General features: G+C 34.4%; 1 protein-coding gene across 2 annotated transcripts; it reads right to left on the minus strand.

Annotated features, from left to right (window-relative positions):
- Positions 1–2,252: 2,252 nt before the first annotated feature.
- LOC110108176 (vacuolar protein-sorting-associated protein 11 homolog) lies at positions 2,253–19,335 on the minus strand. Of its 2 annotated transcripts, none has more exons than XM_020838697.2 (5): positions 18,830–19,335; positions 12,576–12,749; positions 12,158–12,481; positions 10,296–12,074; positions 2,253–2,970 (listed from the first exon to the last, which is right to left on the minus strand). In XM_020838697.2, the coding sequence occupies exons 1-5, from the start codon at positions 19,049–19,051 to the stop codon at positions 2,617–2,619; spliced, it is 2,853 nt and encodes a 950-aa protein (XP_020694356.1). In that variant the 5' UTR covers positions 19,052–19,335; the 3' UTR covers positions 2,253–2,616. The 2 variants fall into 2 exon arrangements, with proteins under 2 accessions (XP_020694356.1, XP_028556530.1); XM_028700697.1 differs by lacking the exon at positions 2,253–2,970 and adding an exon at positions 3,586–4,149.
- Between the last annotated feature and the right edge of the window lie 1,423 nt (positions 19,336–20,758).

Raw genomic sequence — 20,758 nt, forward strand, 5'->3', positions numbered from 1 at the left:
TTTTTTTTTATATTAGAAAATTGAGTTCGACGGGTTACTACATTTTGGTGTATTACTGCATTTTTTGTGTATTATTACATTTTAGAGTGAAGATTGAGTTTTCCGGTTGAAGATGCCCTAAATGCCTTATTTATTGATGAACTACTGTATTTTCGAGTATCGAAAAAAAAAAATCAAAACAAAGAGTATGAAGAGTCTGATATTAGAATGAGAGACGAAAAAGAATATACACAAGATATTCTTTTTTTTTATGTGTTAGAAAATAGAGTTTGATTGGAGAGGAGTTATTGCATTTTGGTGTATTACTATATTTTTTGTGCATTACTACATTTTGGAGTGAAAGATTGAGTTTTTCAGTTGGAGATGCTCTAAATACCTTATTTATTGATGAACTACTGTATTTTCGAGTATCGAAAAAAAAAAATCAAAACAAAGAGTATGAAGAGTCTGATATTAGAATGAGAGACTAATGAAAATTTGTAACTAATTCTTACTATAATTTTATATTTACTATCTTTAGCACTAAGTTCATGGGTCTCTTTTGACACTGACATAGTATCTTATTCTGTAATATGTATTTGATTAATGAAATTTCAGGTATTATTTTATACACTTAAGAAGAATATCGACTTAAACATTATTAAAGAAAAAAGAAAGTTTTGTTGAATTAATGTACTCTTCCATAATCTATTTGTTCAAGCAAAGAAGCATATCTGCTTGTTTGTAGGCCTTGAAGGGAGGACAAATGAGGAATAATTTTTGGGTCTGATGCTGTCTCTTAAGAATAGATTGAAGAGACAGATTTTTACTTGAAAGTGAATAGTTAAGTTGGTGTTGTTTCCAGTGCTGCTGCTGTTCTGTTGCTCTGCTGCTGTAATTATATTACAACTTATTTTGTCTGAAAGTAATTGGAACTGTGTGGCATGCTAGTTGTTAAGCTTTAGGTGGTGGGCGTAGCTTTCAAGTTTTTTTTTACTGACTCTTTCTTGCTTTTGCTTGTTGTAACGTGCAGATTAAGCAGCCCTACATTCTTTGCGCTCTTCTCTATAAAGTGATAGAAAAAAAGGGGGGAGGAGATGAGGTGCTGAAGTGGCTCCACTTGCTTCTTAAGAATCAATTGCATTTATCTATAAGATGTAGTGAATTGAAGAAGTAAAATGAGATGATTGTGTAGATGTAATTATCATGATAATAAGAGATGATTCAATGGAGGTTATAGGATGTGATTATAGTTTATGATGGTATGATAAGATATTATTAAGGGTGTTTGGTTGAGTTTAAGATTTAGGCTTCGTTTTGGACGACTTTCTTTCTGCTTCTTAAAGCAGTTTTTAGTATAAAAATTAAAATTTTGTGCTAAAAATTTACTTTAAGAAGCAGAGAAAAAGTCATCCCAAACGAAGCATTTGGCTTAATTTGTGACAACTTTCTTACTGCTTTTTAAAGTAGTTTTTTAGTATGAAATACTAGAAAATTGCTTTAGAAAGCAATAAGAAAACTATCCCAAACTAAGCTTTAGTATATTATGCTAATTAAGCAAATCTCTTGAATCACAATTCTACTAGGATTTGATGAAGCCTGAATTTTAACTATGATTTATTAAGTCATGGAAATAAAAGATTGATTTCATGTAGGATTTGATAGCATCTTAGTGAGTGTTTGATAGGATTTAGTATTAATTGTTAAATGTGGATTCTAAATTTTATTAGCTATTTTAAATAAGATCTTTTCTTAATTATTAAAAATAGTGGACAATGGAGGCTATCATAAAATTTTAAATGAAGGCTAATAAAAAGTGGACAATGGAGGCTATCACAAATATCTTCAATGTTAGTTGATTGTTAAAATTAGTAGATGAACTCTTCATTATATAAATTATATAATCTTCACTTATAAAAATCTCATTAAAAAAAATAATGACAATGATGATAAGAATGAAAGAAAATGAAGAGAGAAAATGAAGAGATTTTGTAGTAGAGTATAGAAGAGAAGAGACATCATCAACACATAATCATAATAATAAGTGATTGAGTTCTCACTCATCTTTCAACAAGTACAAAGCAATGTATTTATTTATTTTTTTTAAAATTATTTTAAAAGGCAGTAAGAAAATCGTCCCAAATGAAGCCTAAATCTAAGGCTTCGTTTGAGATGACTTTCTTTGTACTAAAAAGTTACTTTTAAATGCATTAAGAAAGTTGACACAAACGAAACCTAAATCTCCACATGAAGCAAAATACATCATACTTTGCTTTGTGAACAAGGTCAATTCAAGTGTATCTTCACATTAAAAATAAGGTAAAAATAACAAATATTTCTGTCTGAAATGATTGATTAATTATCACCATCATTAGTCACGCTGTACATCAAACTCCCAAAACTGTGTTAAGAAAACTTAAAATGATTTATCAAAAATCTGTTTCATCTTCAACCTTCACACAAATTTCAGGCTTGAAGTCACCTGCACAAAATACCACCACTAAAGCGTCCCAACCATCAACAACTTATTCTCCTTGGCCTGGCTGGTTCCAATAACTGCGTGGGTTTCCACTAAGATCTGAAGCTTAACAATGCTCATTTTATTCCTCTGAAGATGCCATGAAGATTCAATGAGCTTCAGGTGTTATCAGTGTCATTAGTTGTCTTGCTCAAAATGCCCTTACTGAAATAGTCAGCAATCACAGAAAAACCATCTTTGGAGCTCTTGACTTGCTGGAAGAAACGGTCCTGGTCCTTGGCATTTTGTTCTAAGTTTCTTTTAGTCTCTAATACTGCTCTGTACTCAGGTGCGCACTCAGGGCATTCTTTCTCATTATCACCAAGGCAACGCAGATGGAAGGAATGCATACACATAAAATGAACTGCGGGAAGATCAAGAGTAAAGGTGCAAGCAGTACATTTACTTAGCTGGAAGATCTTTGCATTCGTTCTGAGCTCTTGTATTTCCTTTCTCATTGAAGTGGTTCCTTCCTGCAGGTCAGGATTGTAAAATTGAATCAATTAAGGAAAATTTACATACAACCACTTTATTTCGTGCTATTTACATATCTAATACCTAAAATATTAATATTACATGTCTACCACCCATACACAACTTTAATATCAAATATATCACTCTTATAATTCATTTCTACCATTCATACCATTCTATAAACTTTAATATTTCATTCCATGCACCCAAATTTGTTCTATGAGTGATAGACATGTAATATTAATATTTTGAGCCCTGGTTGAAGTTTACTGTGTGTAAGAAAGGAGTGGTGGTTATTATTTCTTTCCTTGCTACATATAGCCTATAGGACAATCGAAACGAATTAATAACATAACTAGCAGCTTCATTGTTCTTACAACATAATGAATATAGACACAAGTCAAATCAGAATCATACTCTGCATCATATTGATTATTACAGTTGACATGATCAAATTGGAATCTCTGTAAAACACATTTACAGCATATTATGTAGCAACTTTAAAATTTTTTAATGTTGCAAAGTATAATATTTAGGCTTTGTTTGGGACGGCTTTTTTACTGCTTTCTAAAATGGAGTTTTAGTACAAATTTTTTTATTTTTGTATTAAAACTCCGTTTTAGAAAGTAATAAAAAAGCCGTCCCAGACGAAGCCTTAATAAATCAGTACAAATTTGAAGCATAACGATGTATCTTTTTTATGTTTGAGGCAATGCCAAATGGGGTTTGCTTTTGTTGATGGAAATCTGCTAGTTTATAGTCATTGGAAGTATAAATGGTTCAGACATGTCTATGATAATCCCAAGTGAGAACGTGTTGTCTTCTCTAACTCTGGTTTGTTGGCTTGCTTCTCCTATCTACTGCTTTGCTGTGGACTGGCAGCATAGTTGATGTTGTTTAGTCTCTGTTTGGTCTAGCAACCTTTGATCGGTGCACGATATGGGCTTTATACAGACGCTGCTTGTTAGGGATCCCCTAAAGGAGTAGTGAAGCGCTCTTCTACTGGAGAAATTATTCTGTGGAGATCGGGTGCAGAACGTCGTCTAGAGACCAACTAGAATGCGTCACATCAGAAATATCGAGCCGCGGCACTGAGTGGCACCAAGCAATACCGAGCTGCAGTACTGAGCACTGGGTGACATGATGCATCTGGTTTGTCTACAGACGGCGTTCGGCATCCACATAGAATAATTAATCCTTCTAGTGAGTTGCCTTTGACTAGTTTTTTTGTTAAAAAAAAAAAAAGGCAGCTTATCCGAGTTAGTTAATGATGTGAATCATTGTAGGAATTGTATTTGAAAAATTATCATGAAAGTTATTCAAAGCGTTGTCAAAACAAATTTTATTAGCAATAAAATAAAGGATTAAATCATTCTAGGTAATTAACTTGCTTAGGCGAAGATTTGCTTTGAGATAACCAAACAATTCATAACACTCCCAAAATAAAAGATCTACTTAATTGCTCATAACAAAAATCCCACAATTAATAATGAAGAATTTCACCTTGAGTACCCTCTCTCTCTCTCGTTCACTCTTGGGCTTTAGCGGAGAAGAAAGAACCATGCGAGGATGAGGAGCACCACTACGGAAAAGGCGACGAAAGACTTTGTTACCGGAGAGGTATTCGCCGGGGAAGGTGGTGACGGACGGCGTCCGATGATCGTCCAAGTGTAACCACGAAACTGTCGGTCGAAGATACTTGCTAGAATCGGGACGACTCGCTCCAAGTACTCTTCGATTGTGGCGTCGTCTTCAAATCCTACGTCAAAGCAAGGAGAACGTAGGATATCAATGCTCCCGTCGGTGTGGAATACTAATCCCCATTCAAGCTCCAGATCCGCCATTCGACATTGAAGAAGGGATCGAAGGAGACAAGAGAAGGGATTTGGGCCGTGAGCTATGGAGAGGATTGGAGGGAAAATCTGAAATTAAATTTCATATTTTGGGTGGGGGAAGGAGCCGTTATTTGCTCTTAAAATTTCCCTTAATTAGGTGGGAGAGAGGGGCGGTTAAGGAGGGAAAATTAAGAGGGTGATTATGGGGTGCTTAGGTGGCAAGTAGAGAGAAACGGCTAGGTGTTGGGGCCGGCCAAGCCAAGGAAGAAAGAGGAGGGATTTGATTAATTAGTGGGCCCCAAGGTTTTAAATACAATATGAGCTTTAATTTCAGATTTTAATTAATTAGGGAAGTTTCAAATGAGAGGGGGAGGGAAATTTGAATTTGAATTTGGATCCTAGGCATGAAATAAAAGATACATAAAATAAAATAACATAAAAAAATCATGACAACATCAAAAATATAAACTCCCGATCGTAGCCGTCGATCTACGATTCCTTCGCCGATAAACCTGCCTAAAATGTCTGTCGATGACCTCATCAGTTAAGCTTGATAGGTTCTTGAAGCTTAAAGCGTAATTAGGCTTTAGCTTAAGTACGCTACAACTGTTTTGCATTCAAGCTTCAAATGTGACTAGCAACTCATGCAGCAGCTAGGCTGTGCATGGAAGTTTTGGGCATTGTTGTTTCGGAGTTTCTAAAGTCTGCTTTTAGGCTACAACAGGATGTTTATGGCTTTTCTGTTTAGGATTTCGCTGATACTTATTTTGGGCTTTAACTGGCTTATTGGTCTCGCAGATGTGTTTTTTGCTGAGTTCATGTGGTTGAAAATTCGTAATAATTCATAAAATTTATTTTTCAGTTTTAATCCTTCGAATGCAAATTGAACATGTAATTCATTGGATGTGAAATAAGTACAAGTACAACTGTTGGATTCTGGAGGAATTCACATCCATATGCCAGTGTGAAGCTTATTGTTTCTTACCTTGTTATTTTAGTTCCTTTTTCTACTTGAACTACATTAATTATTAGAATTTTTGTGTTAACGATTTTGCTTTTGATAAAGAAGTGACATGTAGGAAATCTAACTTTTCAAATTTTAATTTAATTTGCTTGTTGATTTTAAATGTTTCAGATTTCTTGTTGAAATTCTCGTATTATTTAAATCATTTCATTATAAGCTAATTTTAAAGTCTATAATGCTTGTTTACATTTAAATAAAATAAGTCATTGACTAATTGGGAGTATGTGATCTATAAATGTTGAGTTTTTCTATACATGAAATCATATTATACATAATACTAGTTGCATTAGAAAACTTAACCCTTAGTCATCCTGTATCAAGTTTTGTATATGAGCTTATAATTTTAACATCATGTTGGTTAAATGTAAGACATTAATTTGAACAATGAAAAAATTTAATAAGTGATATAATTTAAACAAAATAGGATAAAATATAGTTCAATAAATAACAATTAACATCTTGAAGATCAAAATTAAATTCCTTCATTCAATTGGGATATGAACATGGAAAATTTTCAGCATGGACTCAGAATTTGGAAGAGTTTTTTTTTAATATCATTAGTTATTTGCCTCTACGAAAATTAAGATAATAGAAAAAAAATTGGCAGACATGTCTAATTATTTTGACAAAAGTGTTCCAAAATAAAATTAATATGGGCTGGCATGAAAGATGAACTCAAGGAGAAATATCTACAAATTGATAAATATATGGATAGATTGCATAAACCATTTCAAAATTGTAAACAACAAGATTCTAACATATATGAATAATATGCAATATCTAAATGTCTAGAAGCTACATATGATTTATCTATAAACATTTTGTTACTAATATTTTCTTCATTAAAGAGTTTAGATGATGATAACAAGCCTTTATCTCACTACGTGGGGTCGGTTACATGAATCAGTTTTCTCTAGTGTCCTATTTAGAATCAAATTCTCATTGAAATATAATAAAAAAGTCATTTTTAATATTTTCTAACCAAGTCTTTTTAAGTATACTTCTATCATTCTTAACATAAGTTGGATCTAATACATCTACTCTCCTAATGGGATCATTGGATGGTCGACGTTTCATGTGACCAAATCATCTAAGATGACTCTAATATTATCTGCCATTGGAGATACTCCAGCATTTTCATGTATTACTCATCATTAAATAATTTAGATAAGAGTTTAAAATTAACTAAGCTATAATTAAAAAAAAAAAGTTATTTGAGGCTGAATATTGATTTTTGTGTACTGATGCAAATTATGAGTGTTCTAATGGGATTGTTGAACATATTTCAATTCCAAAGAAAAACTTGATAGCATCACAACCAAATTCAACTGAAAATGCACCTAATCAAACAGGCATGTATGATTGAATATGATTTTATTGAAGAAATTACAATTCATGAATATTTTATTGAGGATGTATTATATGAATAATATGATTTAAGTTCACAATTTAAATTTATATATGATGTTTTTTAACCAAAATTTGTACTTAAAATATAATTTTTTTATGAACCTGGTCTATAATTGACCAAATTCAATATTAGAGTTGGAAAAAAAATTAAGCAATATGATCAAAAAGGCATGAGAATATAAATATGGTTATTCAAGGCATGTTAAAGAAAAAGTTTTAATAATATTTTCTTTGACTACTTTATTTTCCTCTTGGCTAAAGTGTTCAATTGGATATGATTCTTTCTAGTATAGTGCAATTGGATAAGACGGACAAACTTGGGAAGGCAAAGTATTATCATCCTAATAGGATCATACACTAACATGTTTTTCTGTGCAAGCATATATAAGGAAAAACAGACTTACAAAATTAGGTGTGTTGTGTGTGTGTGTGTGTGTGTGAGAGAGAGAGAGAGAGAGATTCATTTATAGCTACCTCTAGTATATTAAAACTGTCATATTTTCATGAAGAACTTTTTATGTTTTAGCATACTAAGCTAGTTTTCATAAATCTCTTATTATTGTACTAAACAAAAGTTTTTGAAATGTTTCATTAAATTCAACTCTCAATGGCTAATAACTTTTAATGTTGTTGTCCTAAATCCTCTAACAATTAACATATCCACTGATAAAACACCATTTTACTTTACATGGGATGGAGCTATAATATCTAATATGTTGGATAGCATTAACCATATCAAGCTTTCAATCCCCCAGAATTTCAACAAAAAAATCACTTGCCCATCCTATATGGATATAAATATTCCTAAAGCCAACCCCAAATAATAGGGATAATGTTAATGATGGTGTCATTCATACGGATATCCATAGTTCAAAATAATAGTTTACTGGCTCAAAGGCCAAGCAAAGATATGAGTATCTATACGGGTCATGATTGCATGGACGTAATTTATAACAACATGGCATTTTCGATCTCATTGTTGTGTGCATGCTTGCATGGACGTAATTTATAACAATTCTAAGAGAACTGGAAAGAGAATATACGGGTCATGATAAAATAATACATCTAAGAAAAAAAAAATTGAAATTGTAGATTGCTAGGCATCTAAAGAAAATGATTTTTCAATTACTCAAATATTTTTTAAATTTATATTTAGTAGAAAATAATAACATAGGTGGAATACGCTTGAATTCCCATATATTATTATTGCCTTGAACAATGCCCACAAAAAAATGTTGGGGGCTTCATGATAAAACTTTTAATCCCACTAAAGTTTATCAGTAGCACGGTGTCACCTAGGGTGGATTTATGTCATTTTAGCTAAAAAAAGGATGAGGGGGTAAACTAAAAATGGTACTTAACATTCCCCTAACAATTAAGACAAGAATCAACTATATACTACAGTACAATTAAAATCTTAAATGATAAATAGAAGTTGCATACATGTTGATGTAGTGGAAATCATTGTGAAGCAGCTCAAAAGAGCACAAACAATAACAATACTATAAATTCCAAAAATTCTTTATATATCTCTCTCCCATACAACACATTTATATAATATAGTCATATAATGTTCTAGAAAGTTCTAAAAAATAGGTACAAAATAGATATAATCGTCCTAAGGTATATTTTATTTAAGATACATTACATCACAATCCCCCTTTATCTGAAGAATTCACATGTGGGAGCAGGGGTTGACGGCGGGATCGCGGCAAGTGGATGAGTCAGGCTGAGCATTTGGAGTCACACGTACATTGGAGTTGGGAGTGCGGGCAGTAGACATGCAGACACGCTCGCACGTGGGTGGGAGCAGGATTAGATTCGAGTTGGAGGCCTTGCATGAGGCACGCATTGGGCTGGCGGATGGGTCATGCATGTGGGAAAGCAAGCCGGTGTACAGTGAGCTCGGATAGCACGACGGTGTCACACTAGGTAGAAAAGAAGGGTGTGGGTGTGTACTTCGTGTCGTAAGGGTAGTGATGGTCGCGTGTGGGAGGAGAGGAACTTGGGTCAGTGCGTGTCCGCATGAACGGGACAAGAGCACGCACGGGAGTAGGCAGACGATGCAGGTCAATTTAGAGCGAGGAGAAGTTCGCCGATAGAATTTGGTCGCAGACGGGAGGATCATGCAAGGCAGTGGGTCAAGCTGGTCACGGGAAACTATCCTACAATATGATTGCCATAGATGGGGATTGAGTTGTCGATATGGTTGTCGGTTGTAGGCATTGATTTATCGATATGGTTCTCGATGGTGAGTAGGTTCGAACAACCAGTATGATTGCCAACTGATATGCACGGTCAGAACTTCTCTTCCAATCGTCATCGCGAGTGAACTTCTGAAGTCTGCCATTCTTCATGAGCATAAGCTCTTATACCAATTAATGTAATGGAAATCATTGTTAAGCAGCTCAAAAGAGCACAAATAGTAAAAATACTGCAGATTCCCCAAATTCTTCATATATCTTTCTCTCTTATAACAAATTTATATAATATAGCAATGAAATATTCTAGAAAGTTCTAGAAAATAGATACAATAGTCCTAAGGTATATTTTATTTAAGATGCACTGCATCACATGTCCCACTAATAGTTTAAAATTTACACGACATAAATGCTCCACTTACATTAGAATTTACAAGATCCACAAAAACTTTAAAGGGGATTAAAACTTCCATGGTATATAGAATGTCCATGACAAATATAGTTGACTGGAAGTTAAAACTGAATGACATAAGACAGCACTTATCATGGATTATTCATATGTTTAGTTAAGATGATGGATGTTTTAGAAACTAAGAGATCTACCATCATCATATGGGTCAACATAGCAGTTAATAATTATAGATATATAAGAGAGACAAAAGCTCTCCACAAATATATTTTTATACAAATATCAGTGTTAAACCAGACATATTTTTGTTATTTTCAGAAGGATGAATATAGGGGAATAGATTTTAATGGAATTTATTCAAAATCAACAGCTATTTCTTCTTCCAAGATTCAAACCACTGGTGTTATATACTTGATATTTGATTTAGAAATTTAAAAAGGCTAACCTGGTACTTCTCAATTGATTTTCTGTCATCTTCAATCAACTTGGATTCTTGTTCAAGTCTTCGCGCAATGTAGTCCTTAACCACAGAAAGTGTCAAACAAGGATTTTTAGACAGCAATTGAACAACAACAATTGGAGGCAAAACATCATCCCTTTCAATATAAGTCAAAACTTCCTTTACTTCTTTGGAGCAATCTTCACCAAGCTCACCAAAGTACTTCAGCAGATCACCCCAAAGGGATGGATCTCCTCCCTGGCTCGAATCCCCAAGCTTCTTGCAGCAGGCTATCAGCCCTTCATGATCATGAGCCTGCATGTAGCAAGCAAATACTTCTTTGTATAACTTCATTTTCTCATAAAGAAACAACAGCCCGTCTTTGAATGCATTCATTTCACAAAGTATTATAGCAAGATCAACATCATACATTGGGTACTCCATCTCAGATGTCCATGCACTTTTAAGCAAAGATAGCCCTTTCTGAAATCTTTCTTGACGATCATTTTCTTTTTTAACATCATTGCTTTCTGTAAATGGTTTTGTCTTTTTCCCTGATGCAGACCCATTAGCTACCTCCCATGAATTGTTGGCTTTGAAATTCAGATCATCACCAACACTTTCTCGTGAAATTGACGGAAGTGATAAACTATTAGATAGATACAGTTCCAAAAGGGTATTGTTAATCTCTGTTTGAGCAGGTGAATCCTTTACCCGGCTCACATACTTCTCCAAAAAATCCATAAGTGATTGTGGACTATGTACAAAACTGTTAATAAAGTCCATTGGAGAGGGAAGCATGGATAAGCGTGCACCATTAGAACTTATTCTCTTCGTTTCACCAGAATCTGTGCAGACCTTCATTAAGATTCCAATGGTTTCAGCTGGTCTGTGCTCTATCAGAATTTTACCATATTCTTTCAAGGTGACTCCAGCTTGATTTGGTTCTAAGGATGAAATGTATTGCAGAGCTTCTTGATAACTACCCAAGTCTTCGAGTAGAATCTTCAGGTACCATTCATGCCTCTTAGCCTTCTTAGCAACATACATTGCATGCTCATGATATCCAGCAGAGCGACAGACTCTAATGGCAGTTTCCACATCAAACCTTTGTTCGCTGACACTGTCGTCACCTTTGATAAATTTGTTTAATTTTTCCACATCTTTAAGTTTTGTATAGCAGTTCAAAAGTAGGGTTGTATGGTCCTTGGAAGCAAGTCCTCTTTCATGTAACTGTTCTAGGTAATTTGTTAGATTGTAAATACGCTGCGCGTCTAAGAACTTCTGGATGACATATGAAGGTTCAAGATGACCGATTGTCTGAATATACTGAGACATAGCCTCATCATATTCCTGTTTCCCATATAAATGATCGCCATATTTTCGAAGAACTTCAGCAGTAGCAACAGCATCAGCATGTTGACTGTGAACAAGATTGATTGCAACATTATACAAATTTTTCTTGAAGAGCATATCCAGTTTGCTTTCCATGTCTTTCTCTCCAATAAACAAGACCTTCCTGTCACTCATAATAAGAATTATGTAACCCCATTCACATATCATATGTGAAACCTCACCCACCATCATACTATGTGCAATTAACTTGTTCTTTAGATCATAAATATTGAATGAATTCTTGCTGTTTATTTGATGATCTCCAATGACACATAGTAAATATCCACGAAACCAACCAAGGAATTTCTTCTCACCATCAAAAGCCCAACAAGGACCTCGACCATCAACTTCATAGAAATATACAGCTTCAGGGCGACCAATAATTAGATCCTGCTTAATTTGCCAGATTAAGAAAAGGGAAAAACAAACAAAAGAATTATAATCATCATGGAAGGAATCAATAGTTTATATACCATGTGATCACTCATTGCAACAGCATTGCTGTTACATCCAATCTGATCTAGAGTTTGCCTCCTAGGTGGGTTATCGTTCAAACTGAACAAGCTCACAGAAGTAGGAGTTATAGCAAAGAGTTGAAGTGCTTGCCCCTCGACCCGGAAACCTAGCCCAGTAATTGAAGAATCACTGGTCTCTACGGGACCCTCCACCTGAAGCTTGAACCTTGAGATTCGCTCACGTGTAAGATCACCTTTGATGCAGTAAATTGACCCATTTTCCAATCCTATTGAGATGAGTAATATTGGAGGAGCTTCCTCCAGAACTAAAAATGATGTTATCTGTGGAAAGAAGAAAATAAAGTTACCAGCAATCAAGAAGTGCTTGAATAAGATTAAAAAATAGTAATAATCAAGACACTATGTCCAAAAATACCTTTGCTTCAGGAAACTGAGTAGTGAAAATTCTTAATATTTGGACACATACAGGACCAGTTGAGCTCGAGCCCTCTGGCTGCATCTTGTCTAGGTCAAAAACTTTCAAGCAGATGGAGGACAGATGGGATGAGGTTTGATCCTCCTCGCCAACAGTTACAAGATAATTTCGTTGCTGAATCATGACAAGGAACAATAAAAAAAAAGGTAAGGATCACATTAATACGCTCATAATGCTATAGAGAGTGAGATGCCAATCTCATGAAAATTCATGCTGAACTTTCAAGAAATAAAGAAAACCATAAATTGCAATTAAATGCAAATTAGGGGAGTAAGGAAAACATTACGCTTAACATTAATTAGCTCAATGCTTGACTTTGATGTTCTTCTTTGAACAAGCTCAAACGTAACTTTTGAAGCTCAGCATATAAATGTAAAGGCCTGAATATAAGTTCACTAGCTTATATTATTACGTGAATATGCTCATTTTCTATACAATAACTTCTTTAATTTCCCGTCAAATACTTATTTAGTATCTTTTGATGACTTAATTCACATTTTTTGAAAAGCATGTTCAATCTCATTCACTTGAAATGAAGTATATTAGCAAAGGTAGCAATATATAAGCAAGGTTCAAATGTTCATTTGTAATTTTTCAAATTTTCTATCCCATAGAGATAAATATATATATATACTAAATGCATGAAGATAACTATGAAAAAATTTATGTCAATCATGAGGTTGTCTCCCATCTCACATTCATTTAGTCATGAATATAACTCTTTCGATTCATGATTCAAAAAAAAAAAAAAGGAAAAAAACCTTAAAACAAGATTTTAGAAGTACAGCATAAATCAAATTTGTGTCAACAACAGCGAGCACTCCAAGTGGCAGGCAAAGGAGCTGATGAAGAAGGGGATCACGATTATATTGGAACAAATCAAAGGACCCTTGCATAATTAATTAAAAATAAAACTTTATGAATTTTTGATTAATTTGAAATAAAAAAATTATGATCTGACTTGATTTGAAATTGACTTGACATGTGATACATGCAAAATGAGCTTTTAATCAGGATCTCATACTCCAAGAAATAACAAATTTATTTGAGTCACTATTAAATCATGAATGATATTAATTATATAAGCAAATTGATAACGCATGTGAACATTTTAACTTCATATTGAGGAGTGATAATGAGCATCTTACTTCAAAAATTGTATATGTCAATCAACATAAAGATACTTATGTTGATTTGAAGGTTAATGGGTGCACATTTAGCATTTTAAATAGTGAATGTTCGAATGCTAATACAATTGTTCCATTCCATTCTTCTCTAAAACTTTCCAATGTCATCTTAGAAAGGTTGATGTCGAAGAAAAGTTGTACTTGACATTGATAAATAGGTCTGCACAAGATGAAGGAAACATGAAGATTGCAATTGAATCAAGTTGTCAAACCATAGTTATAGGATCATTTAATGCAAGTAACTTAGGTTTCAATGATAGACAGAGAAGGATCTTATAGCTTTGGTGCTAGATAGAAATATCACATTTGATCACATAAGCAATCACCTATGGGCCACAAGACACTATTAACATAGGTTCTATAGTTCCTAACATATGTTTGATAATCTCCTACGAACACAAAATCAATGTGTACGAAAGCGACAACTCACCGGTCAACCTGCATAAAGGAGTTAGTGATGAACGCAACCCATTCAACAGTTAATATCGATATGCAAGTGAATATACTAAATTTACATGCATGCAATGTCAATTAATTTGTTAAGAATATATGTCGCTTGCACGTGCTTTGATCAACGTTTTAAAGTTACAAACACAAATAACCGAGAATGCTACGCATGGTCAAATGCTTGTTAATAGAATATTCCATTTGCAAACTAAATACAATCCTGCATGTGCTCTGACGTATGTTAAAGTTACAAATACAATAGCCTAAAAAATGTTTCGCGGTCAAATGCTCACATTGCAGTGCATGCTTTTTATTGCTGTGCCAAAGAAGGATGGATTGTGGTGCATGTGTGTGGATGGTCATGCAATCAACAAAATTACAATTAAATATTGATTCTCAATTCAACGCTGAAAAGACTATTAAACAAGCTAGATGGTTCAAATGTCTTTTACAAAGAAAAGTGGGGACCATCAAATTCGAATTCGGTCAAGAAACAAATGGAAGATGGTTTTTAAGACCAAGGAGAAGTTGTACAAATGATAGATGATCCTTCCAAGCTGTGAAATGCACCCAACAATATTAAGGCTGTTCATTGGAGAGTTTGCATCGATATACTTTGATGATATACTCATTTACAACAAAAACAAAATTGAACATCGTCCACATCTGAGTCAACTTTTGGACACCTTGCCCATAACTTAATGAAGTGCAAGTTTCTTCAATTTTATATCAACAGGATAGGCATTCAAATGAACAAAGATAAGGTAAAGTGTGTTCAAAATTGATCAACACCTTCAAAAATCCATGAAGTACAAAGTTTCGATGGCCTCCCCACCTTCTACCATTGGTTTATTAGTAATTTAAGCACCCTAGCCGCAGCTATCGCTTATTTCTCCAAAAGGGAACACTTGGATAGGGGTGAAGTGTGGGAACTAAGCTTTAATTTGTTGAAACAATAGTTACGTTCAACACCGATCTTTACTTTTCCTAATTTCAATGGCATGAAGTAGAAATTGATGCATGAATAACTAGCATTGGGACAATCCTTACGCAGGAAGGTTTATTATTAAATATTTTAGTGAAAGGCCCGACAAAGTCCAACATAAATGAACATCATTTGAGAAAGACCTCTATATGGTTATTTGAGCCCTTTAACATTGGGAATAGTATTTGATACAGAAGGTGCTCATTCTTCACATTGATCACCAAGCTCTAAAGTATTTAAACTCACAAAACACTCTGACAATGATGCATGCTCAATGGGTTATCTTTTTACAAAAATTTACCTTCAATTTCAAACATACGACATAACACTTAAAATAAACATCAAATGCCTTGAGCCTCTGAGGGCCAATCCTCTTCTTAAATTATGGACATAAATTGTGGGCTTCAAGGCCTTGAAGGTTTTAAATGCGACAATGAGCATTTTGGAAATATATTAGATAACTAGATCAAACAACTTCATCCAAGAGACTACCAAATCCAACAAGGTTTCTTCTCTAAGGAAAATCAATTTTATCCCCCTGGCTCTTTGCAAGAATTTCTTATTTGAGATTTGCATGCTAGCGGTTTATCTTCCCACACCAAAAGAGGCAAGATTGTTACTTTTCTAGGAACCCACTTCTATTGTCCAAGGATGCATAGGAATATCGCCCACTTTGCACAGCATTGTGACATCTGTCCAACAGCAAAAGGTCAAGCTCAAAACACTAGCCTTTACATATTATTACCAATACCAAATAATATTGGGAAGATGTCAACATAGACTCTGTTTTGGGGCTAAACCTGTCACAACTTAAGAAGGATTTTGCATTCGTATTCATAGATTGGTTCCCAAAAATGACACATTTAATGTCATGTAGAGGGACAGTTGAAACAATTAACATATCCAATATATTCTTCCAAGATGTGGTTTGATTGCATGGAATACCCAAAATCACAACTTTGGATCATGACATCAAGTTTGTCAGCCACATTTGGTGGGTGTTTTGGAAGAAATTTGAAATTGTGGTAATACTTAGTAGCATATATCATCCATAAATAGGTGATCAAACCAAACTTGTCAATTGAACTTTGGTTTCCATGATTCAGTGCATGGCAAGAGATAAGCCTATATTGTAGGATCGAGCATTGGCACAATTACAATGAATCGATCAACTGGCAAGTCACTTTTTCTATCATCTACACAAAGGTATTGAACATGGTGACCGACCTTATCCTTTTGACACTCAAAGTTACTGACGAGAAGGCCCAATAATTAGCAGAAGAGGTGAATAATATTCAGCAAGAAGAACACGTGGTTTGCAGTATCAAATGCCAAATACAAGGTGGAAGCTAAACAACATTGACAAATGAAGATGTTCCGTGAAGGAGATCTCATCATGATTCGTGGAGGAGACCTCATCAAGATCCACCTAAACAAAACACCGCTACAGAGGGCAACTACAACAAGCTTACAATAAAGACACTATAAATATGGCATTAAATGATATGACTCTAGAATATTCATATGATTTGCATGAATCTTAAGGCAGACTTTGAATTGGAAATTTTCAGAATTAAATTCAAGATCATCTGAACTCTGATTTCAACAATTTTATAGCTGAAGTAAACATATCAACAAGACAAACCTATTAATGTTACAAATGATCCAATCTGACTTCAAATAAGCTTAAATCAAGAAAATGAATTACATTTGAAAGTTTCTAAACATAAATAGATGGATTTACCAACATCCAATTATAGTATGCTTATAGTCAAATCGAGCTGCTTAATAAGATGAATTTAAGTTCAAGATCACTCTATTTTGACATCATTAAGGCAATCAGATATTTGATAAATAAGATCAAGGGGATCAATATGAACTGTATGATGAGTGATTTAAATTTTGGCCAAATTTATCAAAATGTTCGTCTTAAAGACTTATAAATAAAGTTCCATTCTCTACAAATAAAGGATATTGAAAAGCCAAGAAAATTTAGGAATTTTCTTTGCATTTTTCAGCTATTACCACTGACTATCACCACCAGCAACCACAACCATCATCGTTAAGACTTCTGTCAACATCTAACGTTGTTATTGGATTTAGTCATCCGCCTGTGGACATCAGATATCTATAATTCCTACAAGGAAACTCCAACAGTTGTTCTCAATTGTAAATAATCACCTCTTCAACTGAGGAAGGGATGATTATTGTATCTCTTTTTCTAAAGTGGATTGTTGCCCTATAGTTTTTTTCTCTTCTTGGGTATTCCACATAAAAAAATTCTTGTCTCTTACAACTTTTTCTATAAATGATAATTTTTTGTCAAAATTAAGACATAAAACAGACACTCTACTAGCAAATTTTCTAGCACATAATAATACATTATCAGTTCCAAGTATGAATCCCATTTGTAGTATTTTATATACAACAACAACAACATCAAGCCTTCATCCCACTACGTGGGTCGGCTACATGAATCCTTCTTCGCGATTGTGTCCTGTTAAAAGTCAAATTCTCATTTAAATCTAATTAAGAAAGATAATTTCTAATATTTTCTAACCAAGTCTTTTTAAGTCTACCTCTACCTTTCTAAACATAAGTTAAATCTAATACCTCAACTTTCCTAACTAGGTCATCGAAAGGCCTCCGTTTAATGTGACCAAACCATCTAAGGTGGCTCTCTCTAATCTTATCTTCCACTGGAGTTACTCAAACCTTATCACATATATGCTCATTTCATATCCTATCTCTAAGGGTAAAGCCACTCATCCACATAAGCATCCTCATCTCTGCAACACTTAACTTAGTATTATGCTTCTCTTTTAATGGCTAACATTCGGCACCATAAATTGCAGGTCTCACAACCATCTTATAGAATTTTCCCTTAAGTTTGAGGGGGACTTTTCTATCGCACAACAAGCCCGATGTGTTCCTCCACTTCAACCATCAAACTTGAATTATGCTGATAATATCCCCATCTATTTCACCATCACTCGAACAATAGATCCAAAATATCTAAAACGTGTACTCTTATTAATGACTTGATCACCCAAAGTCACAATCCCCTCACTAGGTCTATTGCTACTAAAATTACACTACATATATTCAATTTTAGATCTACTCAAGCGAAAGCCTTTGTACTATTTTATATCATCAAAAACAAATTCTGGAATCTTACAGAATCTGGTCCAAAGATAAGCAAAACAATGGAATGGCAAAATAGATAAACCCTTTTGTCTTTCAAGGAGACGCATGAAGTTTCCGCCTCTGCGGAAACACTCACGCGCCTTCAATGTTTTTGAGATACTGAGGAATCAAGCTTGAAGAAGTAGTTATTTACAAGAAATGTGATGATATTACAACAACAGCCCAAAAGGGACAGTATAATTAGGAGCACTTTAGCTGAAATTGTTATTCGCGTCACTGCAACTGTTTCAAAAACATAAAATATAACCAAAAGATCCATAGATGGCGAAAAAACTGCACGGAAACCAAGTTCACCGATTAAATCAAAGAAATCTCAGACAGGAATCCCAAATCCGAATAACACAATAAACCAATCAGAAAAATTATACCTTCAGCTGCTGGAGAAAGAGTACCGAGGAAGCGTGAGCCTGGAAGCCATAGATGTGCTTGAATCCGCGGTCTAGGAGGCTGACAGTTCCGTCGTCGCAGCCGATGACAATTCGCCCCCTCCCGCCCGAGCAGCAGTCTATCCTTCCAGTGATCTCAGCAGGAATCGAACTCTTCCCGCCTGATTTATCCTCGAAGAACTCGAATTTTCTCCATTGATACATCTCTCTATCTCCCAACCTCCCTGTCTCTCTACGTCGAAAGATCTATCAAACCCCCTGTATTCGAAGCTTCGCTTCTCTGCTGTGAGATGGGTTGGGAAATGGCCTGGCTGTGGTCGTCCGTCGCGCCCGTCGGAGCGGTTTGATACTTTGAAGCACCTGTGATCTCCTCGCAAATCGCCGGCAAGAAGCACCCACGAGCGATTTTGCTGTTCACAAGCTTGCCGCTGGGGTTTACTTTCAGTTCGTAAATGCGTCGTTTAGAGGAATGCATCTCGTAAGCCCGATTTCACCACGATAAATTGAGGAAAAGTATTTACTTATACTAATTCAAAGATTATTAAAAATATTATGAATTTATGATAGAGATGTTACTTTGTATTATATTTTTCTTAAAATAAATTTGATAATTTTCAAATGGGTTCTATTAATTTTAATAATAACATTTTGATATATTTTTTATTATACTTTCATAAAGCCTAAAATTCAATTAATAAACTCAAGGTTTTAAAAATCAGATCAGACCAATTCAGAACCATGACCGGTCGGTCGGCCGCCGGTTCGATTTATTTTAAAAACCGATTTTGCATCAAACTGACCCAAAATCGGTAGCTCGACCGGTTGAATTGTGGAACTGTCATTGGTTCTCAGGAACCACGCGGTTCAATAAAACGACGAATTTGAGCCGTAGGTTTTCGATCGAATGTTCTAAAAACTTAAAATGACCTAATATTCCCTCATCTCCCCCATTTATTTCGCACGAGTCCTGTACAATCTCGCTCGTCTCCCGCTCACCATTTCGTATGTGGTTGTTGATTCATGAACTCAACGACGAGCAGATCGCCATTCAAGTCCATGGTTGTTGATTCACGAATTCGACAGCAAGGACCTCTCCCAGAAGTGCAAATTACATTCGAATCATTTTTCGCTTAAAAAAAAATAATATCCGGCATCCGTAGGTAATAGAGCATTTTCCTGCAGTGAAAGCTCTGAAGCATGAGGGTTATTATGATTCTAAGGCCTAAGGGCTATTTTGATATTTCCTAAGAAGGAATTTTGTTGGCAGAGAGAATGGATTTTGTTGGCAGCGAGAAGGGATTCTAATATTTGTTTGTATATACTCGAAGTTGGAGCCTGCGGGCTATTTTAATATTTGCTATAAGATATTTGTTTATATTTCAATTAGTTTTAGTACAATTTTATTAGTTATTTAAATGCTTATTAAAAATTTGGTATCAATATCTATTTTAATTTTAGCTTTTTCAATAGCACTTCAGTTTATTGTTATAACACAATATTTTTAGTTCTTTTGATTTAAGCTAGTGATTTCTATTTTAGGCTATGATAGCCTATTGAACCGTGTTAGCTAATTTTTATTTTTGCTTCCATTTTCAGGTCAAGGAAAGAGTAAAGAGCGAGCTGAATATTTTGATAGCAGACTCTAATCTGTGATGTAGATATGATTTTTAGTTAGTTTTATTTTTGTAGGCTTTTTTTTATTTTATTATACTTTCAGTTGCCAAGTGGTATTGTAGATGAACCTTATATTGTACATGTATTCTTGGATGATATATGAAAAATATATTTTTGAGATTTAGACTTTCACTTTATATTATATTTAGTAGTTGCTCTTTGTTGTTTAAATTAAAAGTTTAGTTTATTTTAGTACCTCTCCAAATGGATATTGGGGCCAGTTTCTAGTTTTTTTCA

This window comes from Dendrobium catenatum, unplaced genomic scaffold, assembly GCF_001605985.2.
Source record: "Dendrobium catenatum unplaced genomic scaffold, ASM160598v2 fragScaff_scaffold_1574, whole genome shotgun sequence".
Taxonomy (NCBI): domain Eukaryota; kingdom Viridiplantae; phylum Streptophyta; class Magnoliopsida; order Asparagales; family Orchidaceae; genus Dendrobium; species Dendrobium catenatum.

Coding starts and splice junctions, on each gene's coding strand:
- LOC110108176 (XM_020838697.2), bottom strand. CDS start 19,051: ATGTATCAATGGAGAAAATTCGAGTTCTTCGAGGATAAATCAGGCGGG. Junction 12,075..12,157: donor TTGCAATGAGTGATCACATG/GTATATAAACTA, acceptor CAAATTAAGCAG/GATCTAATTATTGGTCGCCC. Junction 2,971..10,295: donor AATCAATTGAGAAGTACCAG/GTTAGCCTTTTT, acceptor CCTGACCTGCAG/GAAGGAACCACTTCAATGAG.